A 27590-nucleotide genomic window follows, 5' to 3' on the forward strand; every position below is an offset into this window, starting at 1 on the left:
GCTTTATTTACTTCCAGGTTTAATCATAGCTTTATTTACTTCCAGGTTTAATCATAGCTTTATTTACTTCCAAGCTTTGTCACTGCGCTATTCACTTCCAGGTTTTTACTACATGGCGTTTTTTCTTCTTCTTTTTTTTCTTTTCTTCCAGATTTATCACTGCTTTCTTTACTTCCAGATTTTGCTGCTGCTTTCTTTACTTTATTATAGCTTTATTTATTCTCAGGCTTCATTGCTCTTTTATTTCCTTCCAGGAATTATTACTGCGTTTATTTATTTCCAAGTCTTATCACTGCTTTATCTACTTCCAGGTTTTATTACAGCTTTACTTACTTCCCTTTTCCAAAAGCTTTCTTTTCATCCACTGACCCAGGCTTCATTACTACTTAATTTACTTCCAGGCATTGTTACTGATCAACTTACTTCTAAGTTTTATTACTGCTTTGTCTGCTTCCAGGTTTTGCTACAGCTTTATTTACTTCCAGTTTTTGTGTGTGTGTGTGTGTGTGTGTGTGTGTGTGTGTGTGTGTGTGTGTGTGTGTGTGTGTGTGTGTGTGTGTTTTGGGTTTTTTTTTACTTGTTTATTTACTCTCTGGCTTTATTGCTGCTTTATTTACTTCCAGGTTTTATTACAGCTTTCTTTACTTCCACTTTTAAAAAAAAGCTTTCTTTATATCCAGGCATTATTACTGCTTAATTTACTTCCAGGCTGTATTAATGGTTTGTTCATTTCTGATTAACTTCTTTGTTTATTTACAGGCTTTATAACTTCATCTACTTAAATGATTTGTCCAAACCAGTTACTTCCAAGTATTCATTACTGCTTAATCTACTTACATGCTTTATAGCTGATTTATTTACTTCAAGGATCTATAACCAGTTCAGTTACTCCATTCAAGGGTTTGTTAGTGCTTTATTGACTTCAAGGCTTTGTTGGTATTTCATCCTGCACTGTCCTGCTTTGTCCTGGCTTTGTTGCTACTTCACAATAAATTATTAAAAAAAAAAAACATAAAAAAACCACCTTTACTTCAAGACTTTATGATAACTTTACCCTACTCTATATGTGAAAAACAAGAAGGAAAAATAAAACATCCTTCACCAAGGATTTATTACTCCTTTAACCTACATTATAACAAAGGGCTCTTTACTTCAATGTGTTTAAAACTAATTTGAAAAAAAAAAAAAAAAAAACGTTTTGTGTGAGGATTCATTTCTGCTTCAAACTGCACTGTGATAAAAGCCCTTTTCTTCAAGCCCCTATAACTACACCCGCTTCATCCTAAGCTGAAAGAAAAGCCCTTTTCTTCAAGCCCCTATAACTACACCCGCTTCATCCTAAGCTGAAAGAAAAGCCCTTTTTTTCAAGGCTCAACCGCTGCTTTATTTACTATGTAGCTTTATTATTTTTTTCAAGGAAAAAAAAAACTTCTTCTTCTTCTGCGTTCACTCGTATGCACACGAGTGGGATTCTACGTGTATGACCGTTTTTACCCCGCCATGTAGGCAGCCATACTCCGTTTTCGGGGGTGTGCATGCTGGGTATGTTCTTGTTTCCATAACCCACCGAACGCTGACATGGATTACAGGATCTTTAACGTGCGTATCTGATCTTCTGCTTGCATATACACACGAAGGGGGTTCAGGCACTAGCAAGTCTGCACATATGTTGACCTGGGAGATCGGAAAAATCTCCACCCTTTACCCACCAGGCGCCGTCACCGTGATTCGAACCCGGGACCCTCAGATTGACAGTCCAACGCTTTAACCACTCGGCTATTGCGCCCGTCCGGAAAAACAACAAAAAAAAACACAAACTTCAAGACTTAATTTATCCTGCACACAAGGAAAAGCCTTTCTTTTCACTCCAAGGCTTTATCATGGCTTTATCCTGCACTATGGGGGAAAAAAAAGCCCCTATACTACACTTTATAACTTCTTTATTCTGCAGTTTCAGTTTCAGTTTCAGTAGCTCAAGGAGGCGTCACTGCGTTCAGACAAATCCATATACGCTACACCACATCTGCCAAGCAGATGCCTGACCAGCAGCGTAGCCCAACGCGCTTAGTCAGGCCTTGAGAAAAAAAAATAAAATAAAATAAAGGTGAATAAATAATAGATAAGCTTACATAAATAAATAAATAATAATTATAATATAAAAAAAGGTAGTAGTAATAATAATAATAATAATAAATAATAATAATATTAATAAATAAATAAATAAATTTATTCTGCACAATGAAAAAAGCCTCCTTTGTCAAGTCTTTATTACTAAATCATTTGTATTTGTATTTGTATTCCTTTTTATCAGAACAGATTTCTCTGTGAAATTCGGGCTGCTCTCCCCAGTGAGAGCGCGTCGCTATAATACAGCGCCACCCATTTCTTTGGTATTTTTTTCCTGCAAGCCGTTTTATTTGTTTTTCCTATTGAAGTGGATTTTTTCTACAGAATTTTGCCAGGAACAACCCTTTTGTTGCTGTGGGTTCTTTCACGTGCGCTAAGTGCATGCTGCACACAGGACCTTGGTTTATCGTCTCATCAGAATGACTAGCGTCCAGACCACCAGTCAAGGTCTGGCGGAGGGGGAGAAAATATCGGTGGATGAGCCGTGATTCGAACCAGCGCGCTCAGATTCTCTCGCTTCCCAGGCGGACGCGTTACCTCTAGGCCATCACTCCACTTCCATTTCCTTCAAGGATTTATCACCTACCCATTTGCTTCAAAGTTTTATTTACTCCAAGGATTTATAACCAATTCATTTACTTCAAAGCTTTATTTACTCCAAAGATTTATAACCAATTCATTTACTTCAACTGGTTCAAGGCTTTACAACTGCATCATATACTTTAAGGATTTATCACTGCATCGTTTACTTCAAGGATTTATCACTGCTCAAGGATTTATCACTTTATCACTGCTCAAGGATTTATCACTGCATAATTTACTTCAAGGTTTTATGACTGCATAATTTACTTCAAGGATTTATCACTGCATTGTTTACTTCAGGGATTTATCACTGCATTGTTTACTTCAAGGATTTATCACTGCATCATTCACCTCAAGGATTTATCACTGCACTGATTACTTCAAGGATTTATCACTGCATTGTTTACTTCAAGCATTTATCACTGCACTCATTACTTCAAGGATTTATCACTGCATTGTTTACTTCAAGGATTTATCACTGCATTGTTTACTTCAAGGATATATCACTGCATTGTTTACTTCAAGGATATATCACTGCATCATTCACTTCAAGGATTTATCACTGCACTCATTACTTCAAAGACATATCACTGCATCATTTACTTCAAGGATTTATCACTGCATTGTTTACTTCAAGGATTTATCACTGTACTCATTACTTTGTTTACTTCAAGGAAACATCACTGCACTGTTTACTTCAAGGAAACATCACTGCACTGTTTACTTCAAGGAAACATCACTGCACTGTTTACTTCAAGGCTTTGTGACTGCTTTATTCACTCCAAGGTTTTATTCGTTATTTTCTTCCTGCCTTTTATTTCAAGGTTTTGTTACAGTTTCATTTAGCTGTGAGAGGCAAGCAGCTGTGTAACAAGAGAACAGGCTACTTTTGGCGAAATGTCAAGTTGGCTTCAAGGCTTTGTCGCAGCTCCATTCAGCAAAATGAGAAGAGCCTCTCTGTTCTACTGCCTGGAGAGAGAGAGAAAAAAAACAACAAAAAAACATACACACACTTCAGATGTTAAGCCCTGCAGATGGTATTCAAAGCTGTCGGAGTGACGCCATTCAGCGCGGCTCTGGTCATGCCATCAAGCAATGTGATACTGTCATGAAAGCTTAGGGAAGCCGAAAAAAGCTTAGTCAGTAAGAAGTTGTAAGCTCCAGAGACCAATGCCATTCATTAAACTTCCCCCGATTCTCTCTAAAAAAAATCCTTTTAATCTGAGGGGAAAGAACAAGTCATGATGATGATGATATTAGTACAGGAGTATTAGTAATATTATGAAAATCCAATCCCTGAAAGTCTACCAAAAAAAAAACCCCAACAACCCACAACTGATCCTTAAAGTGATAACAGTGTAACTATACACAGAAGAGGTAAGGCATTCTGATGAAAGTGGAAAAAGGCCTGTGAAGGGAGGGAGGGGTGAGGAGAGGGGGGGGGGGATCCACACTGCAACCTGAAAGGATTTAGACAGTGCACCTGGCGACTTCACACACTACGCCCACACCACACACACACTGTTAACTAGATACAGAGCCAGGAAAAAAAAAAGAAAGAATAAATAATTCTAAAGAAAACAAAAATCAGAGATGCCACCCTTTCCACTCTTGTTAGAAACAGTTTCAACGCAGATTTGTTAAGTTTGAAAAAAAGAAAAGTTCACCAAACATTTGTGCTATGTTAGCAATGCAACAACAGAGTTGTTTAATAAGTTATTTCTATTTTAAGTTTTGGAAAAACAACAGAAAATATATAAATATCAAAATAACAAACAAACAAACAAAGATCAACGTTTCAAAAACACTTTTTTTTTCAAATCTGTTTGGGGGCTGACATTTCTAATTTCTGATTTATGTTGTGGAGTACATGTTTTTGCAACATTGCTGGTATAGACTGAGTAAATGACTTGATGTGGTACTGTTCATGTTGTGTGTGTGTGTGTGTGTGTGTGTGTGTGTGTGTGTGTGTGTGTGTGTGTGTGTGTGTGTGTGTGATTTCTGTGTGTGCACTTGTTACTGTTTGGTTTGTTGAGCTGTAAATTTTAATAATGGAACTTCTGCTTACACACACACACACACACACACCACATCACATCACATATCACACACACACACATCACAAACACCACAAACACACACATCACATCACATATCACACACACACACACACACACATCACACACACCACAAACAAACACATTTCTGCTCAGTTACAAACACATTCATCAACCACAATGCATGGACAACGATCAACAACAAACAACGAACTACACACCCAGACGTTTGGAGAAGTGACCGACCGACAACACAGATCCATAACGAACAAAAATAACAACAACAACAACAATAACCATGCATTGCTTCAACTAACAACAGATAATAAAGAACACAATAATCTTTTATCTCTAAAAAAAACTTTTTTTTTTTTTTAACTCTTTCCATACAAACGGCGAAAGAGACGACGTTAACAGCGTTTCACCCCAATTACCATCATCAAAATATTGCAAGCGGAGGGCTCTTATACTGAAGACGTGAATGTTGAAAAAGAATACCACAATTCTGACGACGGAAGCTAAAGGTTGGGTCATTCAGGCACCCACTGGACATCCGAGGGGTCTGTGCAGAGGAGAAGAGAGGACTGGCCGTACTGAGTGAGTTAAGTGCTGAACAAATGACTGGAAACAGCACAACCGATGAGTGAAATAGTGCTGAAGAGGTGGAAACGGCAAACTTTTACAACTCGCGTTCCGGAACGAAATGGATAAATCACTGGAAAAACCAAATCCTCATGTTAGAAATAGCGCTGTGTGTGTTTGTGTTTGTTATAAAAATGCCACTATGCCTTAAAAAAAAACAAAAATAACCTGAAGTGATAATCATTTCAATAATAATGTGTAGCAACACTAAAAACAAAAAAAAAAACAAAAACAAAAAAAACCATGGTATTGTCAGGTGTAGATCTACACACGTTAAAGAACTACAGCAACAAGGGCCTCTTCCTCGAGCCTCTGATCTGGAAACCTCTGAGGACACCAAGGGAAAAAACTTATGCTGTGCTCAGAAAGCTGCTCCCGTATCTTCTGTCCTGAGCACACTGATACCGGTATAACTGGGACCAATACTGGTACAACTGAGACTGATACTGGTATGACTGGGACCAGCACCAGTATGACTGATGGACCCCTCCACCTAATGCCTCACTGTTTTTAAAAAAAAAATTTTTGTTTTTGTTTTTTGAATGGGTTTTTTTTGTGTGTGTGCGTGTGCGCGCGCGTTTTTGTTCTAAAATGCCCCCCTCCCTACTTTCCAATCCATCACCAACTCTCCCACAACAAAACCTGATTATGAAGCAGCACCAGGCGTCTGGAAGACATAATAAAGTGGAAGACCGGAAGAGCGGACCAATCACATTTCCCGTGACAACTCACTTGTGTCCATTACCTACACCCACGCCTCCCACCCCCACCTTCCCCCCCCCACCCCCCCATCCCCACACTCATCACAACACACGTGTGTCCATTTCCTCTACCAACGTCTCCCCCACCACCACCACCCCCACCCCCCTACCAACCCCCTAACCTCCACACAACATCACACTCCTCACCACACTCATCATACCAAACGGCGTCCTTTCCCCACAACATCACACTCACTCCTCACCACACTCATCATACCAAACTGCGTCCTTTTCCCCACAACATCACACTCATCACCACACTCATCATACCAAACTGCGTCCTTTTCCCCACAACATCACACTCATCACCACACTCATCATACCAAACTGCGTCCTTTTCCCCACAACATCACACTCATCACCACACTCATCATACCAAACTGTGTCCTTTTCCCACAACATCACACTCATCACCACACTCATCATACCAAACTGCGTCCTTTCCCCACAACATCACACTCACTCCTCACCACACTCATCATACCAAACTGCGTCCTTTCCCCACAACATCACACTCACTCCTCACCACACTCATCATACCAAACTGCGTCCTTTTCCCCACAACATCACACTCACTCCTCACCACACTCATCATACCAAACTGCGTCCTTTTCCCCACAACATCACACTCACTCCTCACCACACTCATCATACCAAACTGCGTCCTTTTCCCACGACATCACACTCATCACCACACTCATCATACCAAACTGCGTCCTTTTCCCACGACATCACACTCACTCCTCACCACACTCATCATACCAAACTGTGTCCTTTCCACACATCATCACACTCACTCCTCACCACACTCATCATACCAAACTGCGTCCTTTTCCCACGACATCACACTCATCACCACACTCATCATACCAAACTGCGTCCTTTCCCCACAACATCACACTCACTCCTCACCACACTCATCATACCAAACTGTGTCCTTTCCCCACAACATCACACTCATCACCACACTCATCATACCAAACTGCGTCCTTTCCCCACAACATCACACTCACTCATCACCACACTCATCATACCAAACTGCGTCCTTTTCCCCACAACATCACACTCACTCATCACCACACTCATCATACCAAACTGTGTCCTTTTCCCCAAAACATCACACTCATCACCACACTCATCATACCAAACTGTGTCCTTTTCCCCACAACATCACACTCACTCATCACCACACTCATCATACCAAACTGTGTCCTTTTCCCCAAAACATCACACTCATCACCACACTCATCATACCAAACTGTGGCTATTCCCCACAACCATGCCACCCCCCCACCTCTCTCTCTCTCTCTCTCACACACACACACACCTCCACACGCCATGGGCATGCATGCTCTCCCAAAAGACCTCAAATGCAAAAAACCAAACCACCTTCAACATTCTCAAGGGGTGGAAAAGGTGTTGCTCCTCAGCATCTAAAGTGCCAAAAAAACCAAACTACCTTTCACATTCACACAGGGTGAAAAGAGTGTGGACCTTCCTTGACATTTTCAAGTGCCAAAACCAATCCACTTTTAAACCCAGGAGGTGAAAAAGGTGTCGTTCCTAAACATCTCAAGTGACAAAACCAAACTACCTTTAACATTCACAGTCGTGGGAGGGGGGGGGGGGGAGAGAAAGGGTGACACTCCTTAACATCTCAAGTGACAGTGTGTTTGGACACAAAAATTACCTTGAACAATCATAGTGGGGGGTGGGGGAGGGGGGTGAGTGGGGAGGGTGGTGAGAGTGAATGAGAGAGAGAGAGAGAGAGTGAGTGTGTGTGTGTGTGTGTGTGTGTGCGTGCATGTGAAAGTTTCCAGCCAAGAAACAAAAAGAGATCATCAATCAGCCGGCACCATCTGAACACAGCGCCATCTCAATATTTGTATTTCTTTTTATCACAACAGACTTCTCTGTGTGAAATTTGGACTGCTTTACACTACACTACAGCGCCACCCTTTTTTTTTTTTTTTTCGTGTATTTTTTCTGCATGCAGTTTTATTTGTTTTTCCTATCGAAGTGGATTTTTCTACAAAATTTTGCCAGGAACAACCCTTTTGTTGCTGGGAGTTCTTTTACGTGCGCTAAGTGCATGCTGCACACGGGACCTCGGTTTATCGTCTCATCTGAATGACTAGCATCCAGACCACCACTCAGGTCTAGTTGAGGGGGAGAAAATATCGGTGGCTGAGCCATGATTCGAACCAGCACGCTCAGATTCTCTCGCTTCCTAGGCGGACGTGTTACCTCTAGGCCATCACTCCACACAACTTCAGTTCTACCATACCTTCCAATATTTGTGAAATGTATGAACCTTGGATTTTATATCATCACTCCTGATATAAATATCAATCATGACACCAGCATCCATCCCTCATGATACCATACCTATCCTAAAAATAAACACACCCAATGGCATTCCCTGCCTGTCAGTGACACTGATCCATCCTGATAGTTCACATCCACCCCGACACCTACACCCACTGTGACAGTGTTGTTATAACTGTCCTTCATGATTCTAATTTATCCACTGTGATATCAATATCCACCGCAGTAAAACTATCCCTTCTGACAACAACATCCATTGAGATATCAATATCCACCACAGTTAAACTATCTGTCATGACAACAATATCCATTGTGATATCAATATCCACCACAGTTAAACTATCCCTCAAGACAACAATATCCACTGTGATACCAATATCCACCAAACTATCCCTCAAGACAACAGTATCCATTGTGATATCAATATCCACCACAGTTAAATTATCCCTCATGACAACAATATCCATTGTGATATCTATATCTACCGCAGTCAAACTATCCGTCCCGACAACAATATCCATTCCAGCACCATGGTATGGGTGTCAATATGGCTGGGGTAAATAAATCATGGTCTTACACATCGAAATTCACTCATACATAACAAGTAAACATTGAAGTTCCACCCCACACAAAACAACACCACCTCCAAGACATAAACACCAACACGAAACCAAACTCTACTCTCGAAAACACAGCAGACAGAGGCAACAACTTGTTCCATCAATCTCCATCCTGGCACTAAAGACCATACCACCACCATCATCATCAACATGAACCCCCCCCCCCCCAAAAAAAAACAAAAACAAAACCAACAACAAAAAAACCCACCACACCAAAAAACAACCTTTCTGTTCCATGTCTCCGTGACCCAAAGAAAAACAAAAATGTACGAATTGACTCAGCAGCAGCGCAGGGTCTCCTCTGGTGTGTGGCCTCCTAGCGACCTAACATCGATGGTGCCCTGCGCACTGCCGACGCTGGAACTGTGACGGACGAACCTGGGTGTGGCCGTGTATGGAGGAATCTAAATGAGTGGCGTGTGAGTAATGCCACTGAAACGGTGCAGATAATGGGGGGGGAAAAAAAAATGTACGGTTACCAAATCCTTCATACTGTCTCAGTGTGCCGTGACCAACATCTCACTCAAACCCCCCTGCCCCTACCACCTCTTTCATCATGGGAGAAAATAAAATTACGACATTCTTGAAAGGAAAGCCACCCTCAACGAAGTCGTACTGATTCTGACGATCTCTCGACGAAATTACAAATCCCAAAGTCGGCGTTCTTTCTCCTGTCTTGACCAAGTGGCGTGGAACAGTTTGCTCTTTTCGGTTCTTCACGAGGACTCCCAGCTACAGTTTAAAAAAAAGTCTCTCAAAGCGCACACCTTCTGTTCTGCCTGCCACCTTGCTGACTGATGTGCTTCTGGAGTTTCTTCTGTGTGTGTGTGTGTGTGTGTGTGTGTGCATGTGTGTGGGGTGTGTGTGTGCGTGTTTAGTGTGTGTGTGTGTGTGTGTATGTTTGTGTGTACAGCATGTAGTGTGTGTGTGTAGTGTGCATGTGTGTGTGCGTGTATGTGTGAAAATCATGGTTTAATTTGTTAGGGCTTTTCACATACATGAAGGTACTCTCTTGAGTTTCTTCTCTGTGTGTGTGTGTGTGTGTGTGTGTGTGTGTGTGTGTGTGTGTGTGTGTGTACAGCATGAAGTGTGCAGTGTGTAATGTGTGTGTGTGCATGCACATGCAAGCATGCGCAAGGATGCACCTGCATGTGTGCGTGCATGTGTTTGTGCGTGCCAGAGTGCAAGTGAGGCCACACACGATTCAGCAACAACACATCAGAGTTTAGACAGCCAAGTCACCAGTCGGTACCAAAGATGGTCAATGCACAGCTGCTGTTTTCTGGCCCCATCACTGCATGTTCTCAGTACCGTAAAGTTCGGTCTATTGAGCGCACTGGTATGTAAGCCGCACACACTAAATTTTGGAAAAAAATTGAACTTTATACATGCATAAGCCGCACTTATTTCCGGTGAGGGTGTACGCTTGAGCAGAGTAGAACTGAATGCTGCTGATCTGAAGGCTTTAACGTGTGCGGATTTGATTTATAAAATGCGAACAGTTAGCACACTATCCTGAAGCTCATCCAAAAACTCATGGACAGAAATCATGATTTTGGTGAGTTGAAGGGCAGCTAAGAATAGACGAGAACGTGACACTCCCGGGATCGTTAAAATCCGCAAATAAGCCGCATCATTGTATAAGCCGCAGAGGTTGAAGCTGGGGTAAAAAGTCGTGGCTTATAGACCGAACTTTACGGTACATGTATTATGAACTGTTCGCATATCCTGGGCCTGGAATGAATGAATCACCCATATCCCTGTCCATAACCACAGTGGTCCAGGTGATTCATGAGATCAACACCTCTGTGGCATCTCTCTCTGGCCAGTGGCAACAACCCAAGTTGGAAATAAAACACTGATTTGCTGACATCAGTACAAGCACTGAGGGGAACTGAATAGTGTGTGTGTGTGTGTGGAGGTGGTGTGGGTGGGTGCATGGGGGTGAACAGGGGAGGGGGGTGTATGTGTGTGCATGTGGGGAGGGTATGTGTGAGTTAGTGTTAGTGTTAGTGTGAGTGTGTGTATGTGTGTGTATGTGTGTACTTGCGCGTGCACATGCATGTGTGTGCATGTGTGGAGGATTTGTATGTGTGTGTGTGTGCGTGCGTGCGTGCGTGCGTGTGTGTGTGCGTGCGTGCGTGTGTGCACATGTGTGTGTGTGACAGAAAGAGAAAGTGAGAGAGAGAGAGACAGACAGAGACAAAGACAGAGAGACACAAAGCGAAAGGAAACAAAGGAGGGCGTGTGAGACAGAAATGGCCGGTGAGAGGGGGCAAGACAAAGAGAAGGAAATGACACAGAAAGACAGGAAGGAACACAGAGACAGGCAAGGGAAGAGGAACACAAAGCGGGGGTGGGTGTGTAGGGGGCAGGGGGTGGGGGGGGGGGGGGGGAGCAGGGGGAGGTGACTGAGAAGAGACAACTCAACAGGTGGGATAGAGGACTGTCAAAAAAAAAACAGTAAGGAAAACAAACAAGCCTCCAAACACCCAACGCTCCAGCAAGTCTCTTTCTCTCTCACACACACACACACACTCATTCACTCTCTCTCTCTCAAACACACACACACACACACAATCAACAAACTCATTCTCTACACAATCAACAAACTCATTCTCTCTCTCTCTCTCTCTCTCTCAAACACACACACACTCAACAATCTCTCTCTCTCTCTCTCTCTCTCTCTCTCTCTCTCACACACACACACACACACACATACACACTCCACAAACTCATTCTCTCTCTCTCTCTCTCTCTCTCGTGTGCGCACACACACACTCCATAAACTCTCTCTTTCTCACACATACTCCACTCTCTTTCTCTCTCTCACACACACACACTCCACAAACTCATTCTCTCTCTCTCTATCTCTCTCTCTCACACACATACTCCACTCTCTCTCTCTCTCTCTAACACACACACCCTACACACAAGGGACGTAAAACTACAAGACACAACACACAATAAAACACAAAACAGATACAACAAAAAAAAAGAAATTCCAGAAGAAAAACCAGCAGATAACGAAACAGACAGACCTCTGTGACAACAGCACACACACACAAGGGAAAGCTGATAACACAGACCAGACAAACAGAATGGAATCAATCTCAACACAAAGGGACTCAACTGTTCCACAAGTCAGTAAATTCACTCCCTTCAACAGACTGGCTGTGGCTGGGTGTCTTTTCACTGTGGGAAATGGTAAACGTGGTCAAGCAGGGCAAACCAACAGGACTAGTTTGCATCATTCTGACATGGTACAGAGTATGACACCATACAGTATATTCACTCCCCACACCCCGATAAATCTGACAGTTCAAAGGTTAAAGGTCCCACAGCAGTTACAGCTTTAAGTCCCTTCAGGGCAGAGCATTCACATCTGCAGCGTCCTCAGTTATTCTCGAATGCTTATGATCGCATACGATCCAAGGGACGTAATGCTTGTACTTTTAGTTAACTCACTCCGGACGATGGAACGCTATGGCGTTCCTGATGTAAGGTAGCGTTCCGGACGACAAAATGCAACAGCGGTTTCAACAATTAAAATTTTTTCCACGTTTTCCTCATGGGGTAGCATAAAAATCGCAGCTACACCGGGTTTGCGAACGTGTCAAGGGTCGAATGGAAAGTTTCTTCGTGAGGTTACGTAAGTATACACTCGCTGGCCAGCTGTTGACCTTGGTACCCAACATGACAAGCTAATCTGCATGCGTATCGAAAATGGCGTCACAGGCGATACAAGTGGAAATTTTTGGAGCAAACTAGATCACGACAGTGGCTTTTTACTGCTGCTGAAGTGATTGAAATGCTTCAAACTGAAGGTTTTGACATTGATGAGGATGATGAAGACGTTGAATAAAGTATATGCAGTGAAGAAAGCTACCAGCAAGAAGGTACTGACAGTGGCTCAGCTTCCGAAGGCTGTGAAGAGAGGGAGGGGGTGGGCGTACACACGACATGAGAAGAGAGGTCAGTGGGTCAAGTACAGGGAGTTTCATTCTTCTTCTTCTGCGTTCACTCGTATGCACACGAGTGGGCTTTTACGTGTATGACCATTTTTACCATGTAGGCAGCCATACTCCGTTTTCGGGGGTGTGCATGCTGGGTATGTTCTTGTTTCCATAACCCACTGAACGCTGACATGGATTACAGGATCTTTAACGTGCGTATTTGATCTTCTGCTTGCATATACACACGAAGGGGGTTCAGGCACTAGCAGGTCTGCACATATGTTGACCTGGGAGATCGGAAAAATCTCCACCCTTTACCCACCAGGCGCCGTCACTGTGATTCGAACCCGGGACCCTCAGATTGACAGTCCAACGCTTTAACCACTCGGCTACTGCGCCTGTCGGAGTTTCATTTAGTTACTTCATGTTTTGTATTTTTTGTGATTTTTTCCTAACCCTAACAAAATGGGTCATCTGCAGGGGAAAGCAAGGGAGAGAACTACTCATCCCGAGCGAGTTTATCATGTAACGCAAGAGTAGTTACCATGGAATCGCATCGAACCCAAGCAGACATGACAACATCACACAATTCCATCCACTGTTTCCTGGTGGGCAAAGGGAAGGTATGGCCCAGTCATCTCATTCCACCTGTAGACGTCCCCAAATTTAAGTCAGGCAACTATTCACTTTTCGGTTGAGTAAAGACATTTCCAGTGAAGCATCCTTCTCAAGGACATAACGCCTCGAAACATGAACAACGGTGATCACCAGATCAAAAGTAAATTGCCTACCTGACTCAGGATAACCAGTGTCTTACAGGATAACCAACATTTTACAGGATAACCAATAGGTTAACCCTTGTCCTACTGGAGAACAAATGCCCTACAGGATAACCAAAACCCATTGTCCTACAGGATAGTCTGTGTCAAACAGGATTAATAATGACCAGTGTCAACCAAAACCCATTGTCCTTCAGGATAGTCTGTTTCAAACAGGATTGATAATAACCAGTGTCCTTCAGAATAGCCTGTGTCAAACAGGATTAATAATAACCAGTGTCAACCAAAACCCACAGCTCTACACTACAGGACAGTCTGTGTCAAACAGGAATAATAATAACCAATGTCCTATACAGGATTAATAATAACCAGTGTCCAGTACAGGATTAATAATAACCAGTGTCAACCATAACCCATAGTTCCAACAGAATAACCAGAATCCTACAGGATAACCAGTGTCCTGTACAGGACAACCACTGTCCAAATAGATAACCAGAATCCCTACAGGATAACCAGTGTCATGTACAGGACAACCACTGTCCAAATAGATAACCAGAATCCCTACAGGATAACCAGTGTCCTGTACAAGACAACCACTGTCCAACAGGATAACCAGAATCCTACAGGATAACCAGTGTCCGTCACAGGACAACCACTGTCCAGAAGGATAACCACTGTCCAACAGGATAACCACTGTCCAACAGGATAACCAATGTCCTACAGGATAACCTGTGTCCAACAGGATAACCAGAATCCTACAGGATAACCAGAGTCCTGTACAGGACAACCACTGTCCAACAGGATAACCAATGTCCTACAGGATAACCTGTGTCCTGTACAGGACAACCACTGTCCTACAGGATAACCACTGTCCAACAGGATAACCACTGTCCAACAGGATAACCAAAATCCTACAGTACAACCAATGTCCTACAGGATAACCAAAATCCTACAGGATAATCAATGTCCTACAGGATAACCAGAATCCTACAGGATAACCAGTGTCCTGTACAGGACAACCACTGTCCAACAGGATAACCAATGTCCTACAGGATAACCAATGTCCTACAGGATAACCTGTGTCCTGTACAGGACAACCACTGTCCTACAGGATAACCACTGTCCAACAGGATAACCACTGTCCAACAGGATAACCAAAATCCTACAGTACAACCAATGTCCTACAGGATAACCTGTGTCCTGTACAGGACAACCACTGTCCTACAGGATAACCACTGTCCAACAGGATAACCACTGTCCAACAGGATAACCAAAATCCTACAGTACAACCAATGTCCTACAGGATAACCTGTGTCCTGTACAGGACAACCAATGTCCTACAGGATAACCACTGTCCAACAGGATAACCAAAATCCTACAGTACAACCAATGTCCTACAGGATAACCAAAATCCTACAGGATAATCAATGTCCTACAGGATAACCAGAATCCTACAGGATAACCAGTGTCCTGTACAGGACAACCACTGTCCAAATAGATAACCAGAATCCCTACAGGATAACCTGTGTCCAACAGCATAACCAGAATCCTACAGGATAACCACTGTCCTGTACAGGACAACCACTGTCCAACAGGATAACCAGAATCCCTACAGGATAACCTGTGTCCTGTACAGAACAACCACTATCCAAATAGATAACCAGAATCCCTACAGGATAACTTGTGTCCTGTACAGAACCACCACTATCCAAATAGATAACTAGAATCCTACAGGATAACCAGAATCCTACAGGATAACCAGTGTCCTGTACAGGACAACCACTGTCCAGAAGGATAACCAGAATCCTACAGGATAACCAGTGTCCTGTACAGGACAACCACTGTCCAGAAGGATAACCAGAATCCTACAGGATAACCAAAGCATCATCCCAGTCCATCACACATTACCTCCCCCCCCTGTCCCAGGTCTGCCTCATCTTCCCAGCATGCACAGCGTCGTCACCAGGTGTGTTTTCTGTGAGTCAAGGAGTCTTTCCCCTTCTACAGTGTCAGACTAGATATATCTTTACCTGTGTGCAAACCAAAGGGGGTAACACTGGTTTCAAGTCCACCCGGCCTTGCCTTGGCTCGAAGCAAAAGTCACTCTGTGGCGCCAGTTTAGTGTTAAAAAAAAAAAACAGAAAAAAAAGAAGAAAAAAACCACACACAACAGAATGGAGACACAAGCTCTAAGAAATCTCCGTGATGAAAATATGAAGTCTTTGGACGAAGGCAGTTTATCAAGATAACCAACCAACGATAAAAAGAAAAGAAAAAAAACAACAACAAAAAACCCAACTAAAAATGAAGAAACAACAGGAGATGGTTTATGTGAAATTCCAGAGGGAAAAACAAAAACAAAACCACTGACCACAAAAATGCAAACACTATGACCATCATCACCAGTCAAAAGTTAAAAAACAAAAAACAAAAAAAAAACCCCAAAAAACAAACAACTATCAGATGAGAAAAAAAAAAAAAAAAAAAAATCTTGATGACTGCATGCTGTTGACACTGTAAGACGAAAGTGCACAGAGCGCAATAATCACCAGTGCACAAAACCTTCAGGCGATAGAAATCACATGAAGATGCAGTATATGCTGCATGCATTGCATGGCATGAACTGAAAGGCATCATTCTCAGCAGGCAGGTTTCATTTCTCATGCAGGATGCAACTCTTGAGTGATGAAGAGAAAGTGGGAGACACAGAGAGAGAGAGGCGACAGAAAGAAAAGGAGAGGGAGAAAGAGAGAAAGAAAAGGAGAGAGGGAGAAAGAGAGGGAGAGAGAAAGAAAGAGGGATGAGAGAGAAAGAGAGAGGGAGAGGGGGGAGGGAGAAGGGGGAGGGAGAGAGGGGGAGGAGGGAGACTGGCAGGGGAGCTCACTCTTCATCCAGAAACAACAGGATCAAAGGGCAGACAATATACAGGCCGCCATGCACAAGGGAGTCAAACTGGATGCCGGACAGAACCAACGCTACACAGGCACCATGCAACAAACAGAGAGAGTGTGTCGGTGCTCTCCGCCCCATCACACAACAATCCATCGGTCAGCAAAGCCTTCCGTAAAAAAAAAGTACCAAGGGCACAAGGCAACCAGAATTCACAGAGAGAACATAGTCCTCACCGCAATGTGTTCAATGAATGATCCCAAGCAATGAACTATTAATGGGATGTTCCAACATTATGTACGATTAATGGAATGTTCCAACATCATGAACTATTAATGGGGTGTTCCAACATAATGTACGATTAATGGGATGTTCCAACATCATGAACTATTAATGAGATGTTCCAAGAAAATGAATAATCAATGGGATGTTCCAACATGACGAACAATTAATGGGATGCTCTGACATCATGGATAATAAATGAGCCATCCAGCACAACTGACAATGAATGGAATCATTCCACATAACGAACAATGAATGCATGATAACGATAATCACTGACAATGAACACAACAACATCATGATGCATGAAGATGCTTCAACAACCGAACCAATGAAACAAAACAAAAAAAAACCCACCTCCCGAACAACACAGCGTTTGTTCGTACACACACACACAGAGGCAATGATGTTAACAGCCACACACACACACACACACACAACAATCAGGATGCTACACACACAATGATACCAAATTGACACTGAATGACGAACGATGCCGATGCAAAACAAAAAGACGATGAAGACGTTGCAGAAAAAGAACGCTGACAAGACCTGCGGACAGGAGAAAGAGAGGAGAGCAATAGAGAAAGAGAGAGGGGAGACAGAGACCGAGAGAGAGACAGAGAGAGAGCGGAGGCGCAAGTGGATGCAACATGAACAAAACGTCTTCAGCAGCAGCAGCAGCGGTAGCAGATCTCATCTCATAGCGACAGACCACGGATGCAGCAGCGAAAAACAGCCAGCCAACAGAAACAGAAAAAAAACAAAAAAAACAAAACAACCAAAAACAACTCCATCCATCCACTACCACCCGAACAGGCAGCAGTCCGCAAGGCAATGACCGCGCCAACACTAACGCTCACAAAGCGCAGCATCCTTCTCTGTCACCTGAGTCAACTTTCATCTTCACGGCGGCATCGTCACCGACGACAGGGGTGTGAACAGAGGTCTGTGACCTCTCTCCTTCCTTCCCTTCCTCCTCCTCCTCCTCCTCCGCTTCGGGCTCTACTGTCTCACTCTCCCAACCCTCTGATGGCGACACAGGGGGCGCCACAGGGGGGAAAAGGTTCAGAGGTCAACACGTTGCACAACTTAACCAACATTGGAGGGTGGGTGTGTGTGTGGAGGAAGAAAGCTGGGGAATGGTGTGGTGTGTGTGGTGGTGGGGGGTGGGGGGTGGGGGGGGGGGCGGGGGTGGGCGGTGAAAGGGGAAGGCAGAAATATGACAAGTGAAAATAACAGATGTGCAACTGACAGAAACTGAGAAAGCAAAAATGAATGAAAACAGGAATGAATGCTATGAACAGCTGTTGAAGACAGGTATGAATGAAATGACCAGTTAGAGAAGACAGGTGTGAATTTGATGAACAGTGAAGACAGGTATGAATGAGATGAACAGTTAGAGAAGACAGGTGTGAATGTGATGAACAGTTAGTGAAGACAGGTATGAATTTGATGTTCAGTGAAGACAGGTATGAATGTGATGAACAGTTAGTGAAGACAGGTATGAATTTGATGTTCAGTGAAGACAGGTATGAATGTGATGAACAGGTAGTGAAGACAGGTATGAATAAGATGAACAGTTAGTGAAGACAGGAATGAATGAGATGAACAGTGAAGACAGGTATGGATGAGATGAACAGTTAGTGAAGACAGGTATGAATTTGATGAACAGTGAAGACAGGTATGAATGAGATGAACAGTTAGTGGTCAGGTGTGAATTTGATGAACAGTTAGTGAAGACAGGTATGGATGAGATGAACAGTTAGTGAAGACAGGTATGGATGAGATGAACAGTGAAGACAGGTATGAATGAGATGAACCGTGAAGTCATGTATGAATTTGATGAACAGTGAAGACAGGTATGAATGAAATGAACAGTTAGTGAAGACAGGTATGGATGAGATGAACAGTTAGTGAAGACAGGTATGGATGAGATGAACAGTGAAGACAGGTATGAATGAGATGAACAGTTAGTGGTCAGGTGTGAATTTGATGAACAGTTAGTGAAGACAGGTATGAATAAGATGAACAGTGAAGACAGGTATGGATGAGATGAACAGTGAAGACAGGTATGAATGAGATGAACAGTTAGTGGTCAGGTGTGAATTTGATGAACAGTTAGTGAAGACAGGTATGGATGAGATGAACAGTTAGTGAAGACAGGTATGAATGAGATGAACAGTGAAGACAGGTATGAATGAGATGAACAGTTAGTGGTCAGGTGTGAATTTGATGAACAGTTAGTGAAGACAGGTATGGATGAGATGAACAGTTAGTGAAGACAGGTATGAATGAGATGAACAGTGAAGACAGGTATGAATGAGATGAACAGTTAGTGAAGACAGGTATGAATGAGATGAACAGTGAAGACATGTATGAATTTGATGAATAGTGAAGACAGGTATGGATGAGATGAACAGTTAGTGAAGACAGGTATGAATTTGATGAACAGTGAAGACAGGTATGAATGAGATGAACAGTTATTGAAGACAGGTATGAATGTGATGAACAGTTAGTGAAGACAGGTATGAATGAGATGAACAGTTAGTGAAGACAGGTATGAATGTGATGAACAGTTAGTGAAGACAGGTATGAATAAGATGAACAGTTAGTGAAGACAGGAATGAATGAGATGAACAGTGAAGACATGTATGGATGAGATGAACAGTTAGTGGTCAGGTGTGAATTTGATGAACAGTTAGTGAAGACAGGTATGGATGAGATGAACAGTTAGTGAAGACAGGTATGGATGAGATGAACAGTGAATACAGGTATGAATGAGATGAACAGTTAGTGGTCAGGTGTGAATTTGATGAACAGTTAGTGAAGACAGGTATGAATAAGATGAACAGTGAAGACAGGTATGAATGAGATGAACAGTGAAGACAGATATGAATGAGATGAACAGTTAGTGGTCAGGTGTGAATTTGATGAACAGTTAGTGAAGACAGGTATGGATGAGATGAACAGTGAAGACAGGTATGAATGAGATGAACAGTTAGTGAAGACAGGTATGGATGAGATGAACAGTTAGTGAAGACAGGTATGGATGAGATGAACAGTGAAGACAGGTATGAATGAGATGAACAGTTAGTGAAGACAGGTATGGATGAGATGAACATTTAGTGAAGACAGGTATGAATGAGATGAACAGTTAGTGACAGGTATGAATGAAATGAACAGTGAAGACAGGTATGGATGAGATGAACCGTTAGTGAAGACAGTTGTAAAGGTGATGAATCGTTAGTGGATGCAGGTATGAAGGCAATGGATCAACCAATACAGCTATCAATGAAGCTGATGATGAAAATGATTCCAAAAACCCAGAACAGACAAGCACCACAAAACAGAACAAGGGGTATTAATACACAGTAAACAAAACACACAGTCAAATGACTAACAAAACAAGAAGAAAGTGGGGGTTGGGAAACAGCCGATTAACATCCACATAACTCAGACAATCACATCATTCCATACAATTACAAGGAATACACCAGATCACAGGCCAACACAGCACTGCCGTGAGCGTGTTACCCCTAACGGGTAGTGCAAGGTAAGTGAAGGGGTAACCACAAGAGATAATTAAAAATGCAGGTAAGTGGATCAAAACAATACAAGGTGTGCAGGTAAGTAAATCAATCGCTAGGTAAACAATACAAGGTATACTGAATACAGGTAAGCGATCAATATCAACAACACAAGCAGGTAAATGACCACAATCACCAGATGAATAAACAAGGTTAAGTGCGACATCACTGAACACTCAACCCACACACTACACAACCACATACACAGTCTATGGACAGAAAGGACGACATCCTACACACACACACACACACACACACAAACATCAACAGACGAAACAGAACGAAAAACAAGAACCAAGCAAGGTATTGTTTAGAAATACAAAGAGCTCCGCTAGTGAACGCAACGTGAGGTTAAGCGGCAAGCACCCTGTGAATCAAGTACAAAATCTCCAATCACAAAAGTGCATGGTGAACATAAACAAACAAAAAAACACACAAAAAAACCACACAAAAACGTGTCAGTAGATAAAATGGGATAAAAAAGGGATGCACAAAAAAAGAACCACACACACACACAGGTAAATAAACAATCAATCACATTTAAAAGGAAAAGGGTAAGTCTTAAAAAAAAAAAAAAGGACAGACAAGGGACTTTGGGTGGGCCCACAGACAGACAGACAGACAGACAGACGGACAGAGAGAGAAAGAAGATGGGGCAGTAAGAAGCAGCCCCCTATTTCAATCCTCACCATCCTCAACGCTCTGGTCATCTGGAACCAGCAGTATCAAGCTCAACACATGGCCCTTCCTTCACTCTCTCTCTCTCTCTCTTCACCCACCTTCCCTCTTTTGGCTTTGTCTACTTCCCTGTTTGGTTTTGTCTACTTCCCTCTTTTGGCTTTGTCTACTTCCCTGTTTGGCTTTGTCTACTTCCCTGTTTGGCTTTCTTTTTCCCATTGGTTCTTCTACTCTTTTGGCTTTGTCTACTCCTCGTTTGACTATTTCCCTGTTTGTTTTTGTCTACTTCCCTGTTTGTTTTTGTCCACTTCCCTCTTTTGGCTGTGTCTACTTCCCTTTTGGCTTTCTTTCTCCCTTTGGCTTTGTCTACTCCTCTTTTGGCTACTTCCCTTTTGGCTTTGTCTACTTCCCTTTTCGCTTTGTCTACTTCCCTCTTTTGGCTTTATCTACTTCCCTGTTTGGCTTTGTCTACTTCCCTCTTTTGGCTTTATCTACTTCCCTGTTTGGCTTTGTCTACTTCCATCTTTTGGCTTTGTCTACTTCCCTGTTTGGCTTTGTCTACTTCCCTCTTTTGGCTTTGTCTACTTCCCTGTTTGGCTTTGTCTACTTCCCTCTTTTGGCTTTGTCTACTTCCCTGTTTGGCTTTGTCTACTTCCATCTTTTGGCTTTGTCTACTTCCCTGTTTGGCTTTGTCTACTTCCCTGTTTGGCTTTCTTTTTCCCATTGGTTCTTCTACTCTTTTGGCTTTGTCTACTCCTCGTTTGACTATTTCCCTGTTTGTTTTTGTCTACTTCCCTGTTTGTTTTTGTCTACTTCCATATTTGGCTTTGTCCACTTCCCTCTTTTGGCTGTGTCTACTTCCCTTTTGGCTTTCTTTTTCCCTTTGGCTTTGTCTACTCCTCTTTTGGCTACTTCCCTTTTGGCTTTGTCTACTTCCCTTTTCGCTTTGTCTACTTCCCTCTTTTGGCTTTATCTACTTCCCTGTTTGGCTTTGTCTACTTCCCTCTTTTGGCTTTATCTACTTCCCTGTTTGGCTTTGTCTACTTCCCTCTTTTGGCTTTATCTACTTCCCTGTTTGGCTTTGTCTACTTCCCTCTTTTAGCTTTGTCTACTTTCATTTTGTCTACTTTCCTTTTGGCTTTTTCTACTTCCATTTTGTCTACTACCCTTTTGACTTTTGTCTATTTTTGGCTTTGTCTACTTCCCTGTTTGGCTTTGTCTACTTCTCTATTGGCTTTGTTTACTTCCCTTATGGCTTTGTCTACTTCCCTTCTGGCTTTGTTGACTCCTCTTTTGGCTTTGTCTACTTCCATGTTTGGCTTTGTCTACTTCTCTTTTGCTTTGTCTACTTCCCTGTTTGGCTTTGTCTACTTCCCTTTTGCTTTGTCTACTTCCCTTTTGGCTTTGTCTACTTCCCTTTTGGCTTTCTCTCTCTTTTTCTACTTCCCTTTTCGGCTTTATGTAATCATTGTTGGCTTTCTCCAGTTCTATTATTCTAGTTTATTTTTGGCTTCCCCTTATTCTCTTTTTGGCTTTCTCCAGTTAACTTTTTGGCTTTCTTTTGGACTTGATGTTGCTCCATTTTTGGCTTTATCCACAGGTTCTCTTTTCAGTTTTCTGACTTTCTCTACTAGTTCTTGTTTTTGACTTTCTTTGCTACTGCTTTCTTTCACTTTCTCTAGTTCACTTTTTGGCTTTCTTTTGGACTTCATCTAGTTCTATTTTTGGCTTTCTTTCACTTTCTCTAGTTCACTTTTTGGCTTTCTTTTTTTACTTTATCTAGTTCACTTTTTGGCTTTCTTTTTGGACTTAATCTAGTTCTATTTTTGGCTTTCTTTTGGACTTAATCTAGTTCTATTTTTGGCTTTCTTTTTGGACTTTATCTAGTTCACTTTTTGGCTTTCTTTTTGGACTTAATCTAGTTCACCTTTTGGCTTTCTTTTTGGACTTAATCTAGTTAACTTTTTGGCTTCGTTTTGGACTTAATCTAGTTCACCTTTTGGCTTTCTTTTTGACTTAATCTAGTTCTATTTCTGGCTTTCTTTTGGACTTAATCTAGTTCACTTTCTGGCTTTCTTTTGGACTTTATCTAGTTCACTTTCGGCTTTCTTTTGGACTTCATCTAGTTCTATTTTTGGCTTTCTTTTGGACTTCATCTAGTTCACTTTTGGCTTTCTTTTGGACTTCATCTAATTCAATTTTTGGCTTTCTTTTGGAATTCATCTAATTCACTTTTGGCTTTCTTTTGGACTTCATCTAATTCACTTTTTGGCTTTCTTTTGGACTTCATCTAATTCGCTTTTGGCTTTCTTTTGGACTTCATCTAGTTCTATTTTTGGCTTTCTTTTGGACTTAATCTAGTTCACTTTCTGGCTTTCTTTTGGACTTAATCTAGTTCACTTTCAGGCTTTGTTTTGGACATATCTAGTTCACTTTTGGCTTTGTTTTGGACTTAATCTAGTTCAATTTTTGGCTTTCTTTTGGACTTAATCTAGTTCACTTTTGGCTTTCTTTTGGACTTAATCTAGTTCACTTTCGGCTTTCTTTTGGACTTCATCTATTTCACTTTTTGGCTTTCTTTTGGACTTCATCTAGTTCACTTTCTGGCTTTCTTTTGGACTTAATCTAGTTCACTTTCGGCTTTCTTTTGGACTTCATCTAGTTCTATTTTTGGCTTTCTTTTGGACTTCATCTAGTTCACTTTTGGCTTTCTTTTGGACTTCATCTAATTCAATTTTTGGCTTTCTTTTGAAATTCATCTAATTCACTTTTGGCTTTCTTTTGGACTTCATCTAATTCACTTTTTGGCTTTCTTTTGGACTTCATCTAATTCGCTTTTGGCTTTCTTTTGGACTTCATCTAGTTCTATTTTTGGCTTTCTTTTGGACGTAATCTAGTTCACTTTCTGGCTTTGTTTTGGATGTAATCTAGTTCACTTTTGGCTTTGTTTTGGACGTAATCTAGTTCGCTTTTGGCTTTCTTTTGGACTTCATGTAGTTCACTTTCTGGCTTTCTTTTGGACTTAATCTAGTTCACTTTCTGGCTTTCTTTTGGACTTAATCTAGTTCACTTTTGGCTTTCTTTTGGACTTCATCTAGTTCTATTTTTGGCTTTCTTTTGGACTTCATCTACTTCTATTTCTGGCTTTCTTTTGGACTTCATCTACTTCTATTTTTGGCTTTAAGTTTATCACCTAGTTCTCTTTTCTGGCTGTCTCTATTAGTTTTGTTTCTTTTTTTTCTTTTCTTTCTTTTTTCCCTCTTCTCTGCTACTTCTATTTTCACTTTCTCTAATTCGTTTTTTTTTTATCTGCTAGTTGTTCTTTTCACTTTCTCCGGTTCTTTTTTTGCTTTATCTGTTAGTTGTTCTTTTCACTTTCTCCAGTTCATTTTTTTGGGGTTTTTTTTTTTTTTTTTTTTTTTTGCTTTATCTGCTAGTTGTTCTTTTCACTTTCTCCAGTTCATTTTTTTTTTTTTTTTTTTGCTTTATCTGCTAGTTGTTCTTTTCACTTTCTCCAGTTCATTTTTTTTGTTTTTTTTTTTGCTTTATCTGCTAGTTGTTCTTTTCACTTTCTCCACTTCATTTTTTGTTTGTTTGTTTGTTTGTTTGTTTTTTTTTGCTTTATCCGCTAAATCTCTGTGTTGGCTTTCTCTGCCAGTTCTATTTTAAGATTTCTTCACCCGTTCTCTTTCTGGCATTCTCTAGATCTCCGTTTGATTCCCCCACAACTTCAACACTTGGTTTTCTCTGATTCTGTCTTTTTGGCTTTATCTACTTGTTCCAGGTTTGATTCATTACACTTCTTTCACTCTGATTTTTGTCTCCAGTTATCATTTTGGCGGTCTCCATTAGTTCTTTTTCAGGCTTTCTCTAGTTTTCTTTTTGGTTTTCTCCGCTTGTTTTCCTTTTGACTTCAAGTTCTCACAGTCTACATCTGTTTTTGGCTTGTCTACTGGTTCTTTTTCCGGTCTGTTTTTGTCCCACTTTTGGCTTTCTTCTGTTCTCTTTTCTTTTCGGCTTTCTCTGCTAGCTGGCTTTTTTTTTTTTTTACAGCTTTTACATTTAGTTTTAGAGCCCTCTAGTTACCACCCGTTCAGACTGCGACATGCCCTCTAAAAACAACAAAAAAATCCTACATGCAAAAAATGTGTAGCACCAGAGTCCAGTGTAGCGTAGCGTTTGAATGAAGACCTACACATGGCAGTTTTATCCCCAAACGCCAGCCTCAATAAACCCTCAGTCAAAACAAAGAAACCAAGAGCCTTCTCGCAGTCAAGCAACAGAACACGCCCATTAACTAACACTGCACTCCCACCACTCTCATCTAAACACATCCCACCTTCAATATACATACATACATACATACATACATACATACATACATACACACATAAATAAATACATAAATGAATACATAAAAACAAATAAATCAAAAAAACAAAAGATAGAATGAAACAAAACAAAACAAAACAATACAAAACAAAACAAAACAAATAAATAAAAAGATTCCTTTCACAGTTTTCAAACTTGTCTCATGAACCAATATCAAAACAACAATCAAAACAATAATATAAATTTTTTTTCCTTTTTTTTTTTTAAATAGATAATTACTGAACATATACCAAGCTGCAAACAGTACTTCTGAAGACATGGAAAAAAAAAAGATTCACACAAATGAAAAAAGATTTTGCCAAACAACAACAACAACAACAAAAAACCAAAACAAACCAAACTGTCAACACTCACACACACACACACAACACCACACCACAGACACAGACACCAACTCTCACCCCACAAGCAAAAGACAATCCCAAACTAACCCTCCCCATCCTACCAACCCCTCAACCCCCTTCTCCCCCTCCCCCATCTCATCAGCAGAAAGTAGAAGGTAGCAGGAACTGACTCCAATATCAGAGGGGAAAAAAACCCAAAGAGACGAGCTGGTAGGGAGTAGAGGGTTGGGGGGGGGGGGGGAGAGGTTTGAGAAGGGCGTGGTAGACGCCAGGTATCTAACACACACACACATGCACACACACATTCACACGCACACGCACACTCTCACACAAACCCCCCCACACACACAGAGCAAAAGCCACCTACCTCCGCGGCCAGTCTTGAAGATGAACTTGGTCTCCTCGGAGGCGCCCATGCTGCTGACGGCCTTGACAGTGACGGAGTAGTACGTCTCCCGCTGGAGGCCCGTTAGAGTGATCTGGGTGGTGCGCTGTCCGTCCACGTTCCTGATCTCGCTCTTCTCCACCCGGACCACTTTCCACGGCTCGGACGTCGCGTCCACCTTCGCCTGTCCACCAGAACACGTGGGGCTTTATCTGGGTTTGGGTGTGTGCGTATATATGTATTTGTATTTGTGTTTGTATTTCTTTTTATCACAACAGATTTCTCTGTGTGAAATTCGTGGCTGCTCTCCCCTGGGACAGCACGTCGCTTCACTACAGCGCCACCCTTTTTTTTTTTTTTCCTGCGTGTAGTTTTATTTGTTTTTCCTATCGATGTGGATTTTTCTACAGAATTTTGCCAGGAACAACCCTTTTGTTGCCGTGGGTTCTTTTACGTGCGCTAAGTGCATGCTGCACACAGGTCCTCGGTTTATCGTCTCATCCGAATGACTAGCGTCCAGACCACCACTCTAGGTCTAGTGGAGGGGGAGAAAATATCGGCGGCTTAGCGGTGATTCGAACCAGCGCGCTCAGATTTTCTCACTTCCTAGGCGGACGCGTTACCTCTAGGCCATCACTTCACTGTATGTGTAAATACTTACACATTCTCTCTGTCTCTCTCTCTTGGATGTTATGTATACACCCACATATATACACACTCTTATCTCTCTCTCTCTTGATAGATATATATACATATATTATCTTTATATCTATTCTATATCTATCTCTATATATCTACATGTATCTATCTCTCTCTATATTTAGAAAGATAGACACACACACACACACACACACACACAGATAGATAGATACAAAGACAGTCCATCTTCTCTGCCTGTCCACACACACACGTGACTGACTTTATGTAGTCTGGGTGTATGAACACACACACACACACATCCATCTCTCCCTCACTCTCACTACATATATACATACACACACACAGATACACACAAACACACACTTATCCCACAATAAAGAACTGCTCTTCACAAAGAAAGCGTGTTGCTAACGTGCAGCATCACCCATTTTCTTTCTCTTTTCTTTTTATTCTGTCTGTAAGTGTTCTTGTTTTTGTTTTTTTAATCAATCCAAGCAGATTTTTCCAACAGAACTTTG

At 41.8% G+C, this 27590-nt stretch overlaps 1 protein-coding gene across 4 annotated transcripts in view; it reads right to left on the bottom strand.

The window, feature by feature from the left end:
- Positions 1 to 27590, bottom strand: part of LOC143291526 (neural cell adhesion molecule 2-like) — a 169103-nt gene that overhangs the window by 33579 nt on the left and 107934 nt on the right. For 2 of the 4 annotated variants that reach the window (XM_076601424.1, XM_076601427.1), the window contains exons 15-16: positions 26395 to 26596; positions 17912 to 18052 (exon numbers count right to left, since the gene is read on the bottom strand). In XM_076601424.1, the coding sequence (XP_076457539.1) occupies positions 17912 to 18052; positions 26395 to 26596 (343 nt within the window). Of the gene's footprint in view, positions 1 to 17911; positions 18053 to 21302; positions 21324 to 26394; positions 26597 to 27590 lie in introns of all 4 variants that reach the window. The other 2 variants (XM_076601425.1, XM_076601428.1) reach the window with 2 other exon arrangements.

The sequence above is a fragment of the Babylonia areolata genome, chromosome 17 (assembly GCF_041734735.1).
Source record: "Babylonia areolata isolate BAREFJ2019XMU chromosome 17, ASM4173473v1, whole genome shotgun sequence".
Classification (NCBI taxonomy): domain Eukaryota; kingdom Metazoa; phylum Mollusca; class Gastropoda; order Neogastropoda; family Buccinidae; genus Babylonia; species Babylonia areolata.